We start from the raw sequence: 19,268 nt of genomic DNA, 5'->3' as shown, positions 1-19,268 counted from the left end.
ACTAGTCTTCCCGTCCTACCCCACCCTGGCCACACTGGCCTCCTGGCTGGGGTTGGAACGCACCAGGCACTCTTCCGCCTCTGGGTCTTTGTACTTTTGGTCTTTCCTCGGCACATCCTCCCCTCGTTGTTGTTCAGTCCCTCGGTCACATCCGACTCTCTGCAACCCCATGGACTGCAGCACGCCAGGCCTCCCTGTCCATCACCAACTCCGAGAGCTTGCTCAAACTCACGTCCATCGAGTCGGTGATGCCATCCAACCATCTCATCCTCTGTTACCCCTTCTCCTCCTGTCCTCAATCTTTCCCAGCATCAGGGTCTTTGCCAGTGAGGCGGCTCTTTGCATCAGGTGGCCAAAGGATTGGAGCTTCAGCTTCAGCCGCTTCAGCATCAGTAGGGACACAGGATTTGCTCCTCGACTTGCTTCCAGTTTCGGATGGTGTATTTCTTACTGTGGAAGCCTTCCTGCTTCTGGTAAGTCCAGCCCTCACCTTCCCTGGTATTGTCCTCTCGCCCTGCCCTATTCCTCTCCAGTGTACCCGACACACTACTCTTACTTCTTTGTTTATTACGTATCTTCCACGAGAATCTGTTTCATGAGGCAGAGAGTATGTCTTCTTCCTTGCTAATCGCTAGTGGTCAGTGCATAGTAGACACACAATAAATTGTTGGATGAGTGGGTGCAGGAAATAGTAAAAGCTATCATTTCACAAGTAGCAGAATTATAAACATCATCTCTAAGGGGAGTGAATTGATGCTGATGCAGTTAGTGCAGTGAGGGGCCCGCGCCAGGATCAGAAGCCACTGGGTAAAGGGGAAATAGAGCATTTAAATCTTTACCTTTGACTCCCCCTCTGCAGTTCTAGCTCACATACCCAGCAGCCTTTCCGACAGTCCCTTTTGGATGTCTTAGCTCACACTACATACATCCCAAGTGGAATTCTTGATTCCTCCTGCTGCTGGTATAAATCTGCTCCTTCCAGAACGTCCCAGTTCAATTAATGACCACCCTTCGGCTTGCTCAGGGCAAAAACCAAGGCATCACTTTGGGTACCTGGCTTCCCTCTAGCCCCTACACGCAACCCACCAGAACATGACGGAAATGCCCAGTTGGCCACAAAGCTGTGTCCCCTTCTCCAGATGGGGAGTGGCTGCACATACCAGGACATTTCCTAGCACCCATCATTCGGGTGAGGCCACGTGGCTCTCACTATGGAATATAAGCAGAGTGATTCAAGCCGTAGCCATGCCCCTGAGTCCTTCTCTCTGCCTCTTGTCTCCATCTGTCCGCCGGAGGAGGAGCATCCTGAAAGGATTCTGGGGCCCCAGGGGTTGGCAGAGTCTCAGGGTGAGGATCCTGGGTCCCCGAGTCACCACCTAGAAGAGAAGCCACTTGCTCTCCTAGAACCGCTCACCGTTCAGACCTCACGTGAAAAACCGCCAAGTTTTCGGGCTCGTTTGATTTAGTAGCTGGCATTACCTTACCTAGTGCATCTGTCTCCAAACCATATCTCAGATCTGCCCACCTGTCTTCATCAATCTCTTATTTTATTCATAACCTCCATCCTCTCTCATCAGAAAGATTGCAGACCTGTCCTAACTTAGCCCCTCGCTTCCGTCCCTGCCTGCTACAGACTGTGCTCCCCTCCCCCGATACATATGTTGAGACTGCTCCCCAGTGTAAGGGCATTTAGAGCAGGGGCCTTCTGGAGGTGATTAGGTCCTGAGAGGGAGCCTTCATTAATAGGGTTAGTGCTCATATGTGAGACCTTAGGGAGCTCCCTGCCCTTTCTTCCATATAAGGGTACAGCAAAAAGAGGCCCATCTAAGAAATAAGAAGTCAACGTTGTTCACTGTCGTTCAGTTGCTCAGTCATGTCTGACTCTTTGTGAACCCATGCACTGCAACATTCCAGGCTTCTCTATGCTTCACTATCTCCCAGAGTTTGCTCAGACTCATGTCCATTGAGTCGGTGATACCATCCAACCATCTCATCCTCTGTTACCTGCTTCTCCTCCTGCCCTCAATCTTTCCCAGCATCACGGTCTTCTCCAAAGAGTCAGTTCTTCACATCAGGTGGCCAAAGGATTGGAGCTTCAGCTTTAGCATCAGTCCTTCTATTGAATATTCAGGGTTGATTTCCTTGAGGATAGACTGGTTTGATCTCCTTGCTGTCCAAGGGACTCTCAAGAGTCTTCTCCAACACCACAATTCAAAGCATCAATTCTTCAGCCTTCTTTATGGTCCAACTCTCACATCCATACATGACTACTGGAAAAACCATAGCTTTGACTATACGAACCTTTGTCAGCAAAGCCAGGCTTTGCAGACACCAAATATGCCAGTGCCTTGACCGTGGACTTCCCAGCCTCCAGCACTGTGAGATATCAGTGTTTGTCATTTAAACCACCCAGCCTGGAAGGACTAAGACCTCCCCTCCCTATAGTTTACTCTCCACACAGACATCAGAGAGACCTTTTAAGAACCCAAATGATGTCACCCCGGTCAAATAGCTTCCCTTTGCATATGAGATAAAGTATGAACTCCTTGGGAGAAGGCAATGGCACCCCACTCCAGTACTCTTGCCTGGCAAATCCCATGGACGGAGGAGCCTGGTAGGCTGCAGTCCATGGGGTCGCTAGGAGTCGGACACGACTGAGTGACTTCACTTTCACTTTTCACTTTGATGCATTGGAGAAGGAAATGGCAACCCACCCCAGTGTTCTTGCCTGGAGAATCCCAGGGACGAGGGAGCCTGGTGGGCTGCCGTCTGTGGGATTACACAGAGTTGGACATGACTGAAGTGACTTAGCAGTAGCTTAGCAGTATGAACTCCTTACCATAACCTGTCCACTTCCCCAGCTTCATCTCAAACCTGTCTTCTCCCCCATTATGGTCCAGCCAGTCAGGCCTTCACTCAGTTATTCAAATAGGGCACACTTGCTCCTACCCCAGAGCCTCTGCACTTGATATTCCTTCTGCTTGGAAGTGTTCCACCCAGATTGTGGCATGACTGGCTTCTTCAGGTCTTAACTCAAATGTCACCTCCTCAGGGAAGTCCACCCTGATCACACCATCAGATTGATGCCATTCTGCTGCCACAGCAGGTCATTCTCTATCTCATTCCCTGTTTTATTTTCTTCATTGACCTCATCACTATTTTAAATGATCTCTTTTGGGTTAACTTACATGACTCAGCTCGAGTTTCCTGGCTAACTGTCCTCTCCCACCTCCCCCCGCAGCACGTCCCCATTAGCGTATAAGCTCCATGGGAACCAGACCTTGTCTGTGTTATTGGTAGTCGAATCTTCAGTATCTCGAACAGTAAATGGCAAACAGAAGGTGCTCTAGACAGAAGCAAGGGAAGAAAGGAGGGAAGGTGGAGAGATGGAGGGGAGACAGGAAGATTTGCCCTGATCGGATCAAGGCTCCTCACAGCACAACCCCAGATCCACACAAAGCTGCTGGCGAGGAGGTGGGCTGGGGAGGTACGGGCCTGGCAGCCTTTCCGAAGCAGGCTCAAAGGGTCAGAAATGACACCGCCTACCAACCCGGTCATCACCTTCCTGTTCCTGGGATGCTCTCTCCCGCTTTGGAAGGAAAAAAAAAATACCCTTGCCCTTTTTTTTTTTCTCTCTGCACATAAACCTGATTTATTTTGGACCCAAACCCATTTCCCCTGCTTCCAATAAGTACTGGGAAGGTTATAGTGCCTCCTCGTCTGTATAATTTAGAAGGATATGAAATTGTAACTATAGTATAAAGAAGATGCACTTTGTCCAAGATGACTAGTTATTTCTACGAGTCAAAGTCTTCAGAAATAGTTTTGTATGTTGTAGTGCCCTAAACACTAAAACAGTCAGCCTCCTGGGCGTTCCAGGGCTGCATGCAGTGGGGGCACATTGGGCTTTGAAACAGGACCCACTGTTATTGATTATGGGACTGTCCCAATGTATACAGATACTTAAAAAAAACAAAAACAAAAAAACCAATACGAATTCATCAGCCCAAGCAAGTCTGACTCGGATTTCTAAAGCTGTCCTAAGTAGTCAACTGTAGGGGCTTCCCTGGTGGCTCAGTTCAGTAAATAACTTGTCTGCCAACCCAGGTTCCATCCCTGGGTTGGGAAGATCCGCTGGTGAAGAAAATGGCAACCGACTCCAGTATTCTTGCCTGGGAAATCCCATGGACAGAGGAGCCCAGTCGGCCACAGTCCATGGGGTCGCAAAAAGTACGACGCGACTCAGAACTAAACAAGAACAACAAGAAAGTAATCAACTTGAAGGGTTGATCAGATGAATGATGAAGTGGAAAAATACAGCCATTAAAGAAATTTAGTGTTTTTAAAAGTACTTTATAACTTTCAAAATCCTGACTTTTTTTTTTTCAGTTAGGGCTTTTTCTTTTTTGCTACTTTTACTGAGATGTAATTGACATAGGGCACTAAGTCTCAGGTGTATAGCAGAATGACTTGATTTACATATACTGTGAAATGATTACCACACTGAATGTTAACGGGGTTAACATCCATCATCTCGAATAGATTTTTCAAAAAGGAAAAAAGTGTGGGTTTCTTTTGACTCACGACGAGAACTCTTGGGATTGACTCCCTTGACGACTCTCAAGTATACCACACAACCGTGTGAATTATGCTGATCATGCTGCATGCATTGTGTTGCTAGTACTCACATGTCTCGTAACGGGAAGTGTGTACCTTTTGACCACCTTCATGCAGGCCCCCCGTCTCCTTCCCCCCACCACCTCTGCTAACCACACATCTGATCTCTTTTTTATGAGCTTGGTTTCTTTCTTTCTTTTTAAAGAAGATTCCCCATATAAGGGATTCCATACCACATCTGTCTTTGTATCTGTCTGTCCGTGTACGTCTTATAAGAGCCTTCTAAGTAGGACTGCTCCCTGATATATAGGTGAGAAAATGAAAGGGTGAGCAGGGTCCATGTTTGTGTTCAATATCACGCAGCTAGAAAACAGTAGAACCAAGATTTGAACTCTGGTCTGTCTGATGCCTCAGTCTCAGCAATTCTCGAGTGCCAAGGGATTCTCTATCCTCTGACAATGTTGAAACTGATGTTAAGACCCTAGTAAATTCCACCCTCAGAAGAAAAACCCAGGCTTCTTTTTGGTGAAACTTCTCAACTCAAATGATTCTCCATCTGAGAGGCAGGTAGTTAACTGTGGCCAAGCTCTGGCTGGCCTCAAATCCAGCATCTGCAACATTCTTTTCTATGGAAAATAGCTCTTATTATCTCTGGCCCCAGCCCGCCAAAGTCTGTCTTGAAGCAAGACAGCAAGAATTGATTGCCAAGCAGAATTGTTCTTAGAGTATTGGAAGGAAAATTCACCATGTGAGGACAAATCCAATCTCTGGATCAGTGTTAAACCTCACTCAGTGATCAAGGTCTGAGCAATTGTTCTGGCCATAAAGCTGGTCTTGCTTAAGGGGATCCATGTTCTGAAAAGAAGTGACACACAGAAGAAAGCTCACCACTGACTCCTTGACAGGTTTCGCAGGGTACCTCCCCTGACCCTGGAACATGACTCTCCCTCGAATCCCACATGGGGCTTGGGGCTCAGGTTCCTACCACTCACAATGGCCCGGCCACTGGACTCCACCCAGGTGCGTGGGGGGTAAAATCCCTGCTGGGTCATGGCGAAGGTGAGGCTCACTTCTGAGGGGCTCTGAGAAGGGACAGAAGAAAGGGGACTGAGTGCTGATTTTGTGGCCGGCACTGTTAGGGACCTTCACATGCATCTGCCTAGAAAATGTGCACGTGTTTTCACCATTCATAGCTCTGTTAGTTCCCGTGTTCCGATCCTAAGACCATAGCTCTGAAATCCGGGCAAGCAGCTCTGGGTCTGAGTTCTGACTGCCCGCTCCAGAATGATGGTGAAACGAGAGCCGTGTGTTCACTACTGTGGCCCCAGTGCCTCCAGCCCTGCCTCCTCACACACAAGAGGGTCTCAGTACTTGTGTGTTAAGTTGAATTACCCCTGCGCCGCTTACTTAGCCTCTTTAAGGCTTCTGTCTCCTCATCAGTAAAGGTAGGAAAAATAAAACCTAGATCATAGGGTTTTCAGTTATACTTTACATTGTGAGATTGCTGTAGATGCATGTACGGTTGTAAGAAATAACATGCAGAGACTCCAGGATTCCTCTCTCCAGGCGGAAGCGCTTTGCAAAGAGACAGCACAATGTCACAACCAGGATGTCGACACTGATCAACCCATTGATCCTATAGGATTTCCCTTCTAGGATTTTTACATGGATTAAGTGCAGCTCTGTAGGCTTCCTGTTTAGCAGAGCATGTGCTTCCCGTAACCATTTGGTGCAGATTTTAACTCAGCAGGCCTCAGTGAGCCTGAGAATCTGTGTTACCAGTCACCTCCCAGGGGGAGTCTGCTGTGGTGACTGGCTAAGCATGTAGACTCCAGAGTCCAGACTGTTGCTGTTTAGTTACTCAGTTGTGTCCAAATCTTTGCGACCCCATGGACTGTAGCCTGCTAGGCTCCTCTGTCCATGGGATTCTCCAGGCAAGAATCCTGGAGTGGGGTGCCATTTCCTCCTCCAGGGGATCTTCCCCACCCAAGGATCAAACCAGTGTCTCCTGTGTCTTCTGCATCGGCAGGTGGGTTCTATACCATTAGTGCCACCTGGGAAGCTCACAGTACTAACTGGGGAGCCCTAAAAAGTCAAAAGGAAAAAATGGCAAGGCAGAGACCTTACTCGCACCTAACTGAACTCCTGAGGGCCTTCCCAGTGTTATTTGAGTTCTATCAGTCTTGCTGCCAGCATCCCAGTCTTGATGGGGTGGCTGTGTGCTCCACCCTGCACCTCTGCCTCTTCCCACTCTCAGTTCTCATCACTGGACCAGGCATGACTTCATGAACCCTCGTGGACACACATCTTCAAGGGAGATCCAATTGCGGCCATTTTTGTGGATTGGTAGGAAGACAGGAATCAGGTTCTTTGAGCAATTTGACCTATAAAAGTATGAAAGAAGCCAGTTACGGGGGCCGGGGGGCAGAAGCCAAAACGGGTAGTAGGGACAGGAATAAGGGAACCGACGTGACAAGGAGGTTCCTTGATGAGGAGGTCGATAAGGAAGAAGCAAACAGGGAGGAGGCACAGAGAAACCGAGAGGGAGTCTAGGGAATGACTCTGTGGCCCTTGGAGGAGGCAGAATCGTGGTTCCTAGAGCAACCTTCTCCTGCACTTTCTTTTCCTTTTAATTTGTTAACCTGGAAAATTTCAAGTCTATGTAAGGGAGAGCAACATAACAACCCTCCTACCCCGCCCCTCATACCCACTGCTCGGCTTCAACCATCACCGACTCAGGGCCCATCTTGTCTCTTCTCTGTCTCTCCTCACTCACCTTCTTGATTATTTACTTTTAATAAACTTCTGGTGCATTTATAAAATCTTTGCTGTGAAACACATTCTTATCAGAGATCCATGCACAGCCGAACTTATTTTTTTTTTAGTTACTTAAGTAGTTTTTTGTTTTTGTTTCAAGAAATTTGCCTAGTTTTTTAACTCCTTATATATATATTTTTATTGTGGTAAAATATGCAAGACATAAATTTGCTATGTTAACCATTTTAAGTGTATAGTGCAGTGGCATCTTTGTTGTTGTGCAACTGTCACTTAGTTATTTTTTTTAAGTAGTTAATTTTAATAGTGAACCCGTGAACTCACCAACCAAAAACTAAGACTTTGACAATGACTTGTATCTAACCCGTGGTTCCCTCCCACCATCCACCCCTCGCAGGGCTCCTCCCCTGGTAACCGTCATTCTGAATCTTCTCATCATCCTCCCCTCACTTCTGTCTTACATAGTTTTATTGCAGGTGAAGGCACGGCTGTAATTATTCTTCATGCTATTGGTAACATTACAAGTAGGATGTTATGCAGTGTGTAATCTTTGGGAACTTGCCTTTTTCACCGACTACTGTCAGGATTCGTTTCTATCGCTGCAGGCCACTGTAAGTCACCGGTCGAGGCTGCCATCTATGTTCGCATGTGTGGATAGTCCGCGTGTGGCACTTCACACCTCCAGTGCACTTCCTTCTCCCTGTCTGACAGCACCTTGAGTGTGTCGCTCATCGGCGTGACCAAGACATTCAGACTGAAACCGCCCTGCTGAGACGTGGCCAGGGCAGTTGCCCGAACGCTGATGTAAGGCAGGCTGTGAGATTAATCCTTGGGAAGGTCGAAGACCGGTCACCTCCATGAGAAAAGGCCTTCTGTCCCCATGCTTTATCTGCAGAGTAAGGCTCCCTCCAAGCAGTGATGGAAATTAAAGAGGCAGCTTTAGGACCTCCACACTGACCCAAAACAGAAATCATTTAGCAGCACACAACTGGCAGAGTTGTCATACAGACCAAATGAGATAATGATATGTGGGGACACTTTGTAAGCCCCAGAGCTGTTTTACACACGTGCAGTTGCATCGTGACTGTTGTCATGACTCATGTGCCTTATCTGGACAAATCATTGCCCTCTTCCTCCATGACTGCGGTACCCCAGCAAGACTAGATTTAAGGAAGAGAGCCGGGGAGAGATGTGAATGTTCATTGAATCTTCTGCCTGCTCTTTAGTCCATGCAACAGCTCTTGTCTTTTACAGATGAGAAAATGGCTTGATGACATGCCCAGAGTTCTAGAACTAATAGAGGTGGGGTTTGGGTTCAAATCCAGGTCTCTTCAAATCCAGAGCGCCTTCTTCCCTGTCACACTTCCCCAAATCTGCTCCAGCAGTCCTCACCCTTCCTAATTTGACAGTATGAAAACCTCCTCTTTATGATCTTTCTCAAGATCTTATGTCTTCCTAGTCTGAGACTACTGGTGAACTAAAATGGAGTCTTAAAGAAAAAAAAAAAAAAAAAACTTCGAGAAGACCAGGAGCCTTCCTAAGCTTTAATCTGTGCATTTACATCTGGAAACCAGCAAAACAGGCACAGCTATGCTTGGGTCAGACTGTCACCTGGGTCATCCTATGTCCACTAGCCCTGTGTGGACAGGAGGAGATGCATTTCACAGGGTGGATGCAAGACCCTGACTCTGGTTCAGGCAGTGCTTCCACACTGTTTAGGTCCCTGGTGGCTCAGTGGATTAAGAATCTGCCTGCAATACAGGAGACACAGGAGACATGGGTTCGATCCCTTGGTTAGGAAGATCCCCTGGAGAAGGAAATAGCAACCCACTCTAGTGTTCTTGCCTGAAAAATTCCATGGACAAAGGAGCTGGGTGGGCTACAGTCCAAAGGGTCGCAAAGAGTCCCACAGGACTGAGCGCATAAACACCGGGGCAATCTCACTGTAACATGGAACTATTAATACCTGTCCTGCCTCCCCAACGGGGGCTAAGATCAAGTGAGATATTAGGCTGGGGCCTGATATAACTGGATGAGGTAAGAGATGGAAAAACAGTTTGAAACCTGCAAAGCATTTCCCTCCAGTGTTAATGTAAGCTGGCATTTGTTTTTGTTATCATTCCCTCTCAGCGGAGCCCTCTTCCCAGGGCAAGCTCTATAGTAGGAGCTCCCCATAATGACTGAGGTTTGAGAACAGCCAGAAGGCACGGGCACCACGAAGCCATTTAAAGCAAACCAGAGGAAGTCCAGTCCCTGACTATTTATTTTATGAAGTTAGCGGCTGGATACGTTAAGCAAATGTTTTCTTCATTGTGGCAGTCCGTGAAAACAATGGGGCAAGGGCGGCCCGGGTTGGGGGAGGTACCCCGGGGAGGCTCAGGCCTCCACCCCTCCTACCCCCAACCCCGAAGTCTCCGGAGAATGACAGGAAAAAATTAAAGACAGGGCTTTTCTTTTCGCGGTCACATGTCTGCGCTGCTGCTGTAATCAGAACCTGCACCAATTGGAAACGTTTCACCTCCTCCTCCTCCACGCCCCTCCCTCGGCACGTTTCGGAGCCGACCCGGTGGAGGACTCCGGGGAGTTTGCCAAACACAGCAAACACTGGGGCGTGAGCGGCCGGAGGGGGCTCGGCCTCGGATCCCTCTGCCTTCCTCCTCGGTTCCCTCCCTTCCACACTGTTTTCATTTTCTAGGACTTCCTCCTCCGGGCGCGGGAGGGGGAGGAAAGACGCTGCCGTGCGCCCGGGGTGTGTGTGTGTGTGTGTGAGTGTGCGGTGTAACATGCTGTAATGGGAGGGAGCCGAGCGGCGTCTGAGAGCCCTGGACTGCAGCGGCCGTTCTGATCACCGGAGCACCTGAGCACACGCCTCCCCGAGCAAGGGCGACCTGTCCCTTCAGGTACGCGCGGCGGCCGGCCCGTCCGGGCTGAGCGGCTGGGTGTGTGTGTGTGTGTGTGTGTGTGCGCGCGGGTAATGAGCCGGCGAGGCAGCGCCCCAGGTCGGCGGCCGGTAGAGCGCGGAGCCCGGGAGGCGCCGGCGTGCGCGGCGCTCGGGCGGCTGTGCCGGCGTGGACGCCGACCCCCGGGCTCCCTTGCGCGCGGGCAGCTAGGCGAGCCGGTCGGCGCGAAAGGCGGGGGCGCGCGCGGGTCTGGAGCCGAGGGCGGCGGAGGTGCCTCAGGTCCTGCTCGAGTCCGCGGGCACTCGGCCGGCTGCATGGCGGTCGTGCGCCTGGGAAGTAAAGGGGCGGCGGGTACGGAGTCGGCCTCCAGTGTGGTCGTCGTGGTCACGACTGCGGTGTCCACCAGGTGGGAGACCTTACTGTGTGCGTGTGTGTGGGGGTGCTGGCCCGCAGTGGCGGGCACCTGGGCGCGCATGGGAGGGTCTTCTGCGTTCCCGCTCCCTGGGCCTTTGGAGTCCGGTGTGTGTCAGAGGCTGGTACCCAGCGCGCGCTGCGCGCCGGCTCCACGCACTCCCCGGGTCGCGCGCCGCCCCGGCCCCCGGCGGACGTTGGCCGCCCGAGCGCGTGGGCACCCGCCGGGGAGGCGCAAGCTGCCTCCGGGCGCGCGGCGGAGGGGGGAGGGGAGAGGAGCCTCTCCGGGGCGCGCCAGGCCCCGCCCCCGCCTCCCGGACGGCTCACCTGGGCCGGCGCCCCACCTGCCAGGCGCTGGGGGCGGGCCCGGGGGCGTGGCCTTGGCGGGCCCCTTGGAGCCCGGCAGAGCCCGGGCGAGGGCGGGCGGCGCCTCATTCCAGGGATTCCTCGCGCTCCCGCGCTCGCGTCCGCCGCCGAGCCGGCTCTAGGCGCGCGCCGCCCGCGTGTGCGTTTGGGTGTGCAGAGCGGCCGGGGTCAGTGCGGAGCGCGGGCGCGAAGGCGCCTGCGCGTGGGCGCACCCCCGGAGTGCGCCCCGCGGTCGCGCCCCTGCCTCTGCCCCCAGCGGGGCCCTGCCGGCCCGAGGTGGGCGCGCAGGGAGCCGCCCGGCGGTGAGTGCGGGAGAACCGGGCCGGGTGAGGGTTGGCTTGCGGGGAAATCAGGGGTGGGCTGACTCGGAGCGGGACGGGGGCGTCCTCCTGGAAGGACGAGGCGGCTTGTTCTTGCGGGGCACTCCGAGGCTCCCGGAGGGAGAGCTCTAGCGTCTGGAGTGGAAGGTGTCTTGGGAGTCGGCGGCGAGGCGGCGGCCAGCGCCCTACAGCCCCATGGTCGTGGCCGGCGGCTAAGGACGGTTGTGGGGCGGGATCGCAGAGCTGGGCAGCCGGGACCGGCTCTTCCTCTCTGTATACTTCCTGCCCCCTCCCCAAAACAAGACGGCACACTCTTGCTGCAGCGAATGCAGGCCTCGCCGCAAAGCAAAGGTCTTTTCGTTTTTTGTTTTGCGTAAAGTCTCCTTTTATTCATCACTCGGAGACCTTTAAATATCTTAGGTTAGGATGACAGTACTTGCTGGGGCTATTAGTCTTTACGCGCGCTAACGGCAACTGTTCGTTTGTTTAAACCAGGTGATTTTTTTCCCCCAATCAGTTTCACTTTGATCATTGGTGCTGTGGGTTTGCTAGTTGTATTTCCTTCTCTGCGGTTAATAAGAACCAGGAGCCTGGGGGGCGGGGGCGGAGGCGGGTCTTCTAGTTTCTAGCAGCAGCTGGTTGCCCCCGTATTCGAAAGGTACTGTCTCCTGTAGTTTGACTTTTTTCAAACTCAAGCCTACTTTGATGAAAACGAAGGCTCGCATCTGTTTCCTCTGAACATTCAAAGACAAAGGCAACAAGTGTTACTTCTATTAGTATTGGAAGGTCAGTTTTGCGTTCCATTTTAGCATACCAAAAACTTTAACTCTTTCTCTGGCGTCAGAGTCCACAGACTTGTAATGTTCATTGTTTCCTGCTTGGAGCTGATGAAGTCTGCGCATGAGCCTGCGGGGAGTAGCGTGGGTCGTTTAAAGAGCGCTGAGGGGTCAGCGTCTCAAGGCTGTCCTGGGATGGGGCGTGTTCTTGGAACAAGTTATCTATCGTCTGTCTCTCAATCTCAGTGCTCTCATTTAAATAATGGGTTAGGAAATACTTAGAAGTTTGTTGTCTGTACTCTGGACAATTGTGTGTGTGTGTGTGTGTTGTGTTGTGTTTCCTGTTGCATCTGGCTGAAAAGTCATCTCCCTCCTAGTAGAAATGATGTAACCCCCTCAATTTGTTCTTTGACTTTGGCAGTGGTTTAATCCCAGGCTGATTTCCCTGGCCACTGTTTTCTCACACTTCTGGGCCGCCAGCCTTTGCTTTCCATTTGGAAGAGAATGCAAACTAATTTTTATGTTGACCAAAACACAATACAATTAAGAAGATAATTCTGCTATAAATAACCATGAACTGCATTCCAAAACTGTGAATGTTGTAGTAAAAACAACTCCCCCGGGCGTACTTCTGGAGACTTGAGTTCAAGTCTTATCCTTGTCACCTACTCAGTTTTGTGACCAGAAAAATTTCCTGCTAGTTAACAGTTTGCGCTTCATTTTCCTCTGTAAGAGCATGATAAAATCTGTTCTGATATATCAGTTTCAGGAATTACAGGGAATAGTGTGCTTTGAAAAATATTTTGTGTTATGCTATTTATAAAAGTCTTTGAAGACTTCAAAGAGCTTCATAAACACCGTTGTTGCAACTTCTCCCTGCTGATTTAGAACTACCACTCTACCTTGTAAAGATTTTAACCTCTCTTACAAAACCGTATCTTTGGAATGAACCCTTTCTCTTTCTAATGGTCTGTTTGGTAAGAGTTCCATAGTGGGAAATTCCTTTTCACTCCTTAGGGAGCCGGCCTTGTCATCATCTTCTGGTGGTTGCCAAAACAAATCCTAAGGAAGATTGTACTTTGTGTTTGTTCCAAGTGTCTCTCCTCCGTAATTTTGCCGTGCTACTTTCAGTTTGCCTTAATTAAATCGTAAGTAAAATACTCATAATAAAAGCTGCTTTCCAGACTTGAGTATGACTTAAAAATGAGTTGCCATAAGTTTAGGAGGTAGAAGTCAAATACACTGGGAAAATGCTAATATAACTAAAATCATGACACTGTGTGGCAGTGTTAACATACCAATTTGCCTGTTCCTTGATTGTGTTAGATAAGCTGTTGCAGCTATAAGAACCTGGTGAAAGAGTTTGTTTTGTGTGTGTGTGTTTTTTTTTTTTTTTTGGTGGGGGGGTGGGGGTTAAGTTTCTGCCAGGTATGTTGACTGAGGCACGTTTGTGATTCTTTTAGGGAGCCTCTCTGAAGTCTCTGTGTGAGCTTAAGAGAAAAGGGGATACGACTGATCAGTCTCTAGCCATTTAGGATCTGTCCACATTAAAACAGATAAAAACCCAACAACTTAGAAATCAAACTGCCAAATGTTAATAATGTAAATTGGCATGGTAGGGAAGGAAGGCGTGTTTGCAGGTGGTGCTGAAATCAGAAAAATCAGTGTTTGCAGGTGTCTGAGGCCTGATAACTGGATACAGTTGATCCTAATTATTCATGGATTTCTGTATTTGTGAATTTGTCTCCTCAGTAAAATTGATTTGCAGCCCCAAATCAGTACTTGAGGCAGTTTCATCCTAGGCACAGGGGTTCAGCATTCACTAACTTAAGAGTTCTCAGAGGCTTTACAGAACATGTCGATGGCAAATGATGAGAACTGACCATATTTAATGATGCAGATAAGGAAAGGCCTTTCTAGTGATGCAACATGTTATGGGTCAGAAGACTTTTCTAGGCTGCTGATAGGTGGGGAGTGGAAATTTTGGTGCAGTGGGGAGCTCGACCTGGGTATTGTGGGAAGTTTGCCAACTTGGGCTGTAATGTAGGTCACGTCACTCATTCCTGGGGGTGACAGATCCCTAAGAGGACCTGTTAGTACTTCTGAATAGGAGATTCTCAGTATCCTAGGCAAACAAGTGACAAGAACAAGCATGTCCAGAGTAAACTGAAAATGCCTATGAGGTGCTGTGGAAGGCCGAGGTGTCGAAAATAGGTTCACAGTAGCCTAAATATGAGAAAAGAAAAGCTAATCCCTGGTTTTATTTGACAGCCATGTTGAAAATCGTGGTAATTGGTAGTTTACTCAAAAAGTCCAGATTTGAAATTTCATTTTCCCTCCTTAGACACAGTGGTGTTAGTGTGGGCCCCCCCATACAGGCATCTTCCAGTGGGTATTTTGTGGAGCTGGGTGAACTTCCGCCAGCAGTAAGAATTTTGCGCTGGCATTGAGCAGCTTCACCCAAAGGGTGTGAAATACACGATAACCTGCGTTTGGTTTCGCAGCTGTAAGTCATATAGGTGGCCCTCAACAGGCGCATGGTCGCCTTCATACTGTCCATGTGTTTGCACAGCTGACACTGATGCCAAACTGTATTATAGTAGCTGAGGATTTTAGTTATTGTTGGGCAGTTTGTCACCAGAATCATCAAAGTGACGAAATATCACACCCACCCCCGGGGCGGGGGAGGGGCATTGCTGAGGATGCCCGTAGACTCAAGCCCGTAGACCACTTTAGTATCAGAAAAGCTAAGATGGTTGAGTTGAGTGCTCATGCAAAGATTTCCATCCAGAGTGGTACCTGTGATTCAGCCCAGCTGACTGTGTTGATGACGTGATGGGAGGTACGGATGATCAGGAGACAGAACTGAGTTGATGGCAGGCACCTGATCCTGGTTCCTGATACCTGAGATGTCCCACATGGGGAGAAAGAGATTGGAGGCCGCCCAGCCTATGGATCTGCCCTATTGAGCTTTCACGGGGTGGGGGAGGGGGACACGTTAAAGCCTTACAGGAGGTATACACACCTGTACTAACTTAGTTTTCTAGAACAAGGGGAGCAGCACCAACAGAGCTGTTTCTCATCCTGGGGCTTATCTCCTGAAAGAAGCCAGAAGTGAAGTGAAGTCGCTCAGTCGTGTCTGACTCTTTGTGATCCCATGGACTGTAGTCTACCAGGCTTCTCTGTCCATGGGATTTTCCAGGCAAGAGTACTGGAGTGGGTTGCCATTTCCTTCTCCAGGGGATCGGCCTGACCCAGGGATCGAACCCACGTCCCCTGCATTGCACGCAGACGCTTTACCCTCTGAGCCACCAGGGAAGCCCAAAAGAAGCCATACTAGGGGCCTTAAACAAATATGTTTTTAATTCCCTGGAAATAAGCATAGAACTCCTAGAAGTATTGTTTATATTTCAGACATTCAACCGTCAAATGAATTTTCAGAAAACATTCTGTGTAGAAGTAAGGAGTTGGATACAAGGGGAAGTGAGGCAAGTCCTTCTCACATTGTATATGTATACATTTCAGGAAGACAGGTGCGTAACTCAGGCCCAGGACACGTCCTGATAAGAGAAGCTGGACAAGCAAAGGATCCATCTATTTATACTCTGTCTTTGGAAGTATGACCATTGAGAGAGTATTATGAATAAAGACTGGCTTTCTGTTTGGGAGTGTGGCATACAATTTAATGTTGTAAGAACTACAAACAGCAATGTGAAATTTTTCAGATATCATTTACTGAACCTTCAGAGTTATCCCTTGTAGTTTAATAGCAGGTTGTGTTGAGCATGACTAAGTGGAAACCGACCTTCCTGATACTGAACCTGTTCTTGGAGTTTGAAGTCCTCAGGGCTTAGGTTAATTCCTGTGCAGCTGGAGTCCCAAGAATCCTTTGGCATTGCTGCCAGGGTCATCTGCCCAACTCTGCCCGGCCGACTTGGTGCGAGAATCTTCTTACCTGCCTTGGTTACTGTTCATGGGACTCTGCTTCTCTCTATTCAGAGGAAGTGAAATACATCCTGGTTTTCGTGTTCCCAGGAGGGGAGGGCTTGCCTTCCTTTGCTTTCTCCAGAAATTATCAGATGGTTCCTTGTATACATCTCAAGGTATGGGGGAAAGAGCACAGGGCTAGAAGGCTTGCCAGAAGGTATTCTTTATTTTTGGTTTTGATTGTGTGTTTTGTCAGATAATTTAAGCTAAAACACTGCTTTCTCTCCAAAAAGTCTTGATGAAAATTAACTGAAGAATTAGTAGCAAAAGCATTGGATGGTGAGTCAGGAGACTTGGATTTTAGAGTTAGCTTCTTTAGGAAATCAGCTTACATTCTTAGCACCTTGGTTTTTCATCTGTAGAAAGCTATAATCTATTTGGCCAACTCACGGTGAGAATCAGTGAGGTAATGTGTGTGAGTGTGTCATGAAAAGCACAGCTGTGAGGTGTCATCTGTGACAATGCCGAGATAGTGCTCACTTGCCTTTACTGGGCATTTTCAGTTATGAGGTTGTATCATTTAATTCCATTCACTGGGCATTTTCAGTTACATTGTTATTTAATTCCATTCAGTGGGCATTTTCAATTATCTTATATCATTTAACCCACATGCCAAGCTTGTGACCTTATGAAGTAGGCAGCCTTGTTAAGTTTTCTTTAAGTGAGCAAAGGTGGATAGAGAGGTTAAATGATCCCCGCAATTGGTGCTAGGCACTTGAAGTATGGAACATCATAGGCTGAGTAAGTGCTATGTTAAGTCACCTCAGTCGTGTCCGACTCTGTGTGACCCCATAGACGGCAGCCCACCAGGCTCCCCAGTCCCTGGGATTCTCCAGGCAAGAATACTGGAGTGGGTTGCCATTTCCTTCTCCAATGCATGAAAGAGAAAAGTGAAAGTGAAGTCGCTCAGTCGTGTCTGACTCTTAGCGACCCCATGGACTGCAGCCTACCAGGCTCCTCTGTCCATGGATTTTCCAGGCAAGAGTACTGGAGTGGGGTGCCATTGCCTTCTCCGAGGCTGAGTAAGTAAATGTATTGAAATATAGGGCTCAGACTTAGGTTTTCTGATGCTGAAATCCCTGTTCCACTAATTTAACAGATGGTAAAGCGCAAGAAGGAAACAGCGTTACACGAATAAGAGAGGCTTCTAGCAAGAAAACCAGAGGCACAGATCTGCGAATTGAATGTTAACAGAAAGAATGCATGTGTTGCCCGAAGTTACTGGGGCCCCAGTTGGACACACTGTGGTGGAGAAACAGCCAAGAGGTGAATTCACGTCTGCTTGACGTGCCTGAAGCTCTGCCTGCGTGTGGTCACCAGAATCTGGTGGCGATTTGGTCTGAAATTTCATTTCAGTCAGCCTCACTGAGCTGCACGGCCAGCCACATCGACCGCAGAGTGCTCCACCTTCAGTGCAGGTTGCTGCTGGAGCAGCGGCTTCATGTTGCCTTTTCTGTAGTCTCTACAGTGTTTAGCAGACAGGAGACACCCAGTGAAAGCCTCTGACTTCTGGAGGGTCCCAGCGGCCGCACACCTGCTGCCGTGGTGAGATCCTTCATGCTGTAGGCTTGGCCTACCATTGTGTTTATTAGCTGAGGTTGAGCTCAATGAGCTCAGGAAGTGGTCCTGATGGAGTGAGGATGGGACGAGGCCAGCAGGGATTCGGGATACTGAAGAGTGTGCATCTGGGAGCTAGACGTGCCATCAGGGTCCCAGGAGAGTGATGTCTTCCTGTTTCGGGGTTTTGGCCAAGTGACGGCGTGGCAGGAACATCGGGGGGTTTGACTGAGCCTCTCCCCACCTTCACCAGTTTCCACCTTTAGCCGAGACTCGTGGTGATGGTGGTTTAGTCGCCAAGTCATGTCCAACTCTTACGACCGCATGGACCCCCCAGGCTCCTCTGTCCATGGGATTTCCCATGCAGGAATACTGGAGTGGGTTGCCGTTCCCTCCTCCAGGGGATCTTCCCGACCCAGGGATCAAACCTGCATCTCCTGAATTGGCAGGCGAATTCTTTACCACTGAGCCATGTGGGAAGCCCCTCATTGATACCTTTTCTTAATTCTTCACAATAAGTTGAAAGAATGTATTTTTGGGGGTAAGGAAGTCTCAGAAAAGGAATATGGGCTGGCAGAGAAAATACCATTTCCTGGGGGGGGGTGGGGAAACAAAGTATTTGTTCTCCTCACGATGAGGTATGTTCACAATTGACAACAACCACACACAGAAAAGGGTGAATGCACTGGACCAGAAATGGGTTGCAGGCAGCAGATCCCTTGTAGATGGGCTTCATGTCTTTATATAGAAGGACATTCCTCTCCCTTTAATGCGGTTATTACTGTCTTCCGGGTGTCCGCGTTTCAAGTGATTATGTTTTTGGTTATCGTTTTGCTGTAAAACCCATCACGGAAATGGGAACACTTCACTGGTGGGTACTTAGATTAATTTTCCGGATGCCGCGTAATCTTTTGCAAAAGCTCGTAGGTGATTTATGGGTTCATAAAGGATATACAATAAACCAGACTCGTCTGTCCACTGTTTAAAACTTCAGACCATTCAAGGACTTTCCCTAGGAATAAGATCTCAGCTCTGTCACACCCCGCAGAGGACGAGTGACCTGGCCCATGCCAATGTCCTGCATTGCCGTGATCACAGCAGCCCCCTGCGTCCACAGGGTCAGCTTGGCCTGTCCCCTGCCTCCCCGTCCCAAGCCTGACGGCTCTCATCCTGTGGGTCTCTCATCCCAGAGAAATCTTCTCTGTCTCAAGTAGTGGCCAGTGCCCTTTTTCTGGTGCGTTTAGCATTATTTGCAGTTTATTATGTTCATATTTATATTTTCAATGCATATGCAGTCTTTTAAAAACTGTTAATTTGACTTCATTGGGTCTGAGTTGCATCATGAGGGATCTCTCGTTGACGCACATGGACTCTCCAGTTGCGGCACTTGGGTTCAGGAATGAAGGCACGTGGGTTAGCGGTCCGACCAGGGATCAAACCGGTGTTGCCTGCATCACGCTGCGGATTCTTAACCCTTGGACCATCAAGGAAGTCCCCTGTTCACGTATGTTTTGACAAATAGTTATTTTAATACACGAAAAGCCCTTTCACGTCTCCTA

The 19,268-nt window shown here is 49.2% G+C and overlaps 1 protein-coding gene across 15 annotated transcripts in view; it reads left to right on the top strand.

The window, feature by feature from the left end:
- Positions 1 to 9,925: 9,925 nt before the first annotated feature.
- Positions 9,926 to 19,268, top strand: part of VGLL4 (vestigial like family member 4) — a 156,878-nt gene continuing 147,535 nt past the window's right edge. For 2 of the 15 annotated variants that reach the window (XM_086368553.1, XM_086368572.1), the window contains exon 1: positions 10,349 to 10,698. In XM_086368553.1, the coding sequence (XP_086224679.1) occupies positions 10,367 to 10,698 (332 nt within the window). In that variant the 5' untranslated portion in view covers positions 10,349 to 10,366. Of the gene's footprint in view, positions 10,293 to 10,348; positions 10,699 to 11,110; positions 11,372 to 11,436; positions 11,885 to 12,014; positions 12,176 to 17,280; positions 17,419 to 19,268 lie in introns of those variants that run through there. The other 13 variants (XM_086368565.1, XM_086368557.1, XM_086368566.1 and 10 more) reach the window with 11 other exon arrangements.

Source organism: Bos grunniens, chromosome 22, assembly GCF_055505025.1.
Source record: "Bos grunniens cultivar Pamir isolate PY7600 chromosome 22, Bosgru_T2T1.0, whole genome shotgun sequence".
NCBI classification, from domain to species: Eukaryota; Metazoa; Chordata; class Mammalia; order Artiodactyla; family Bovidae; genus Bos; species Bos grunniens.
The sequence above is the reverse complement of the archived record's forward strand: the minus strand, read 5'-3'. Positions and strand labels throughout refer to the sequence as shown.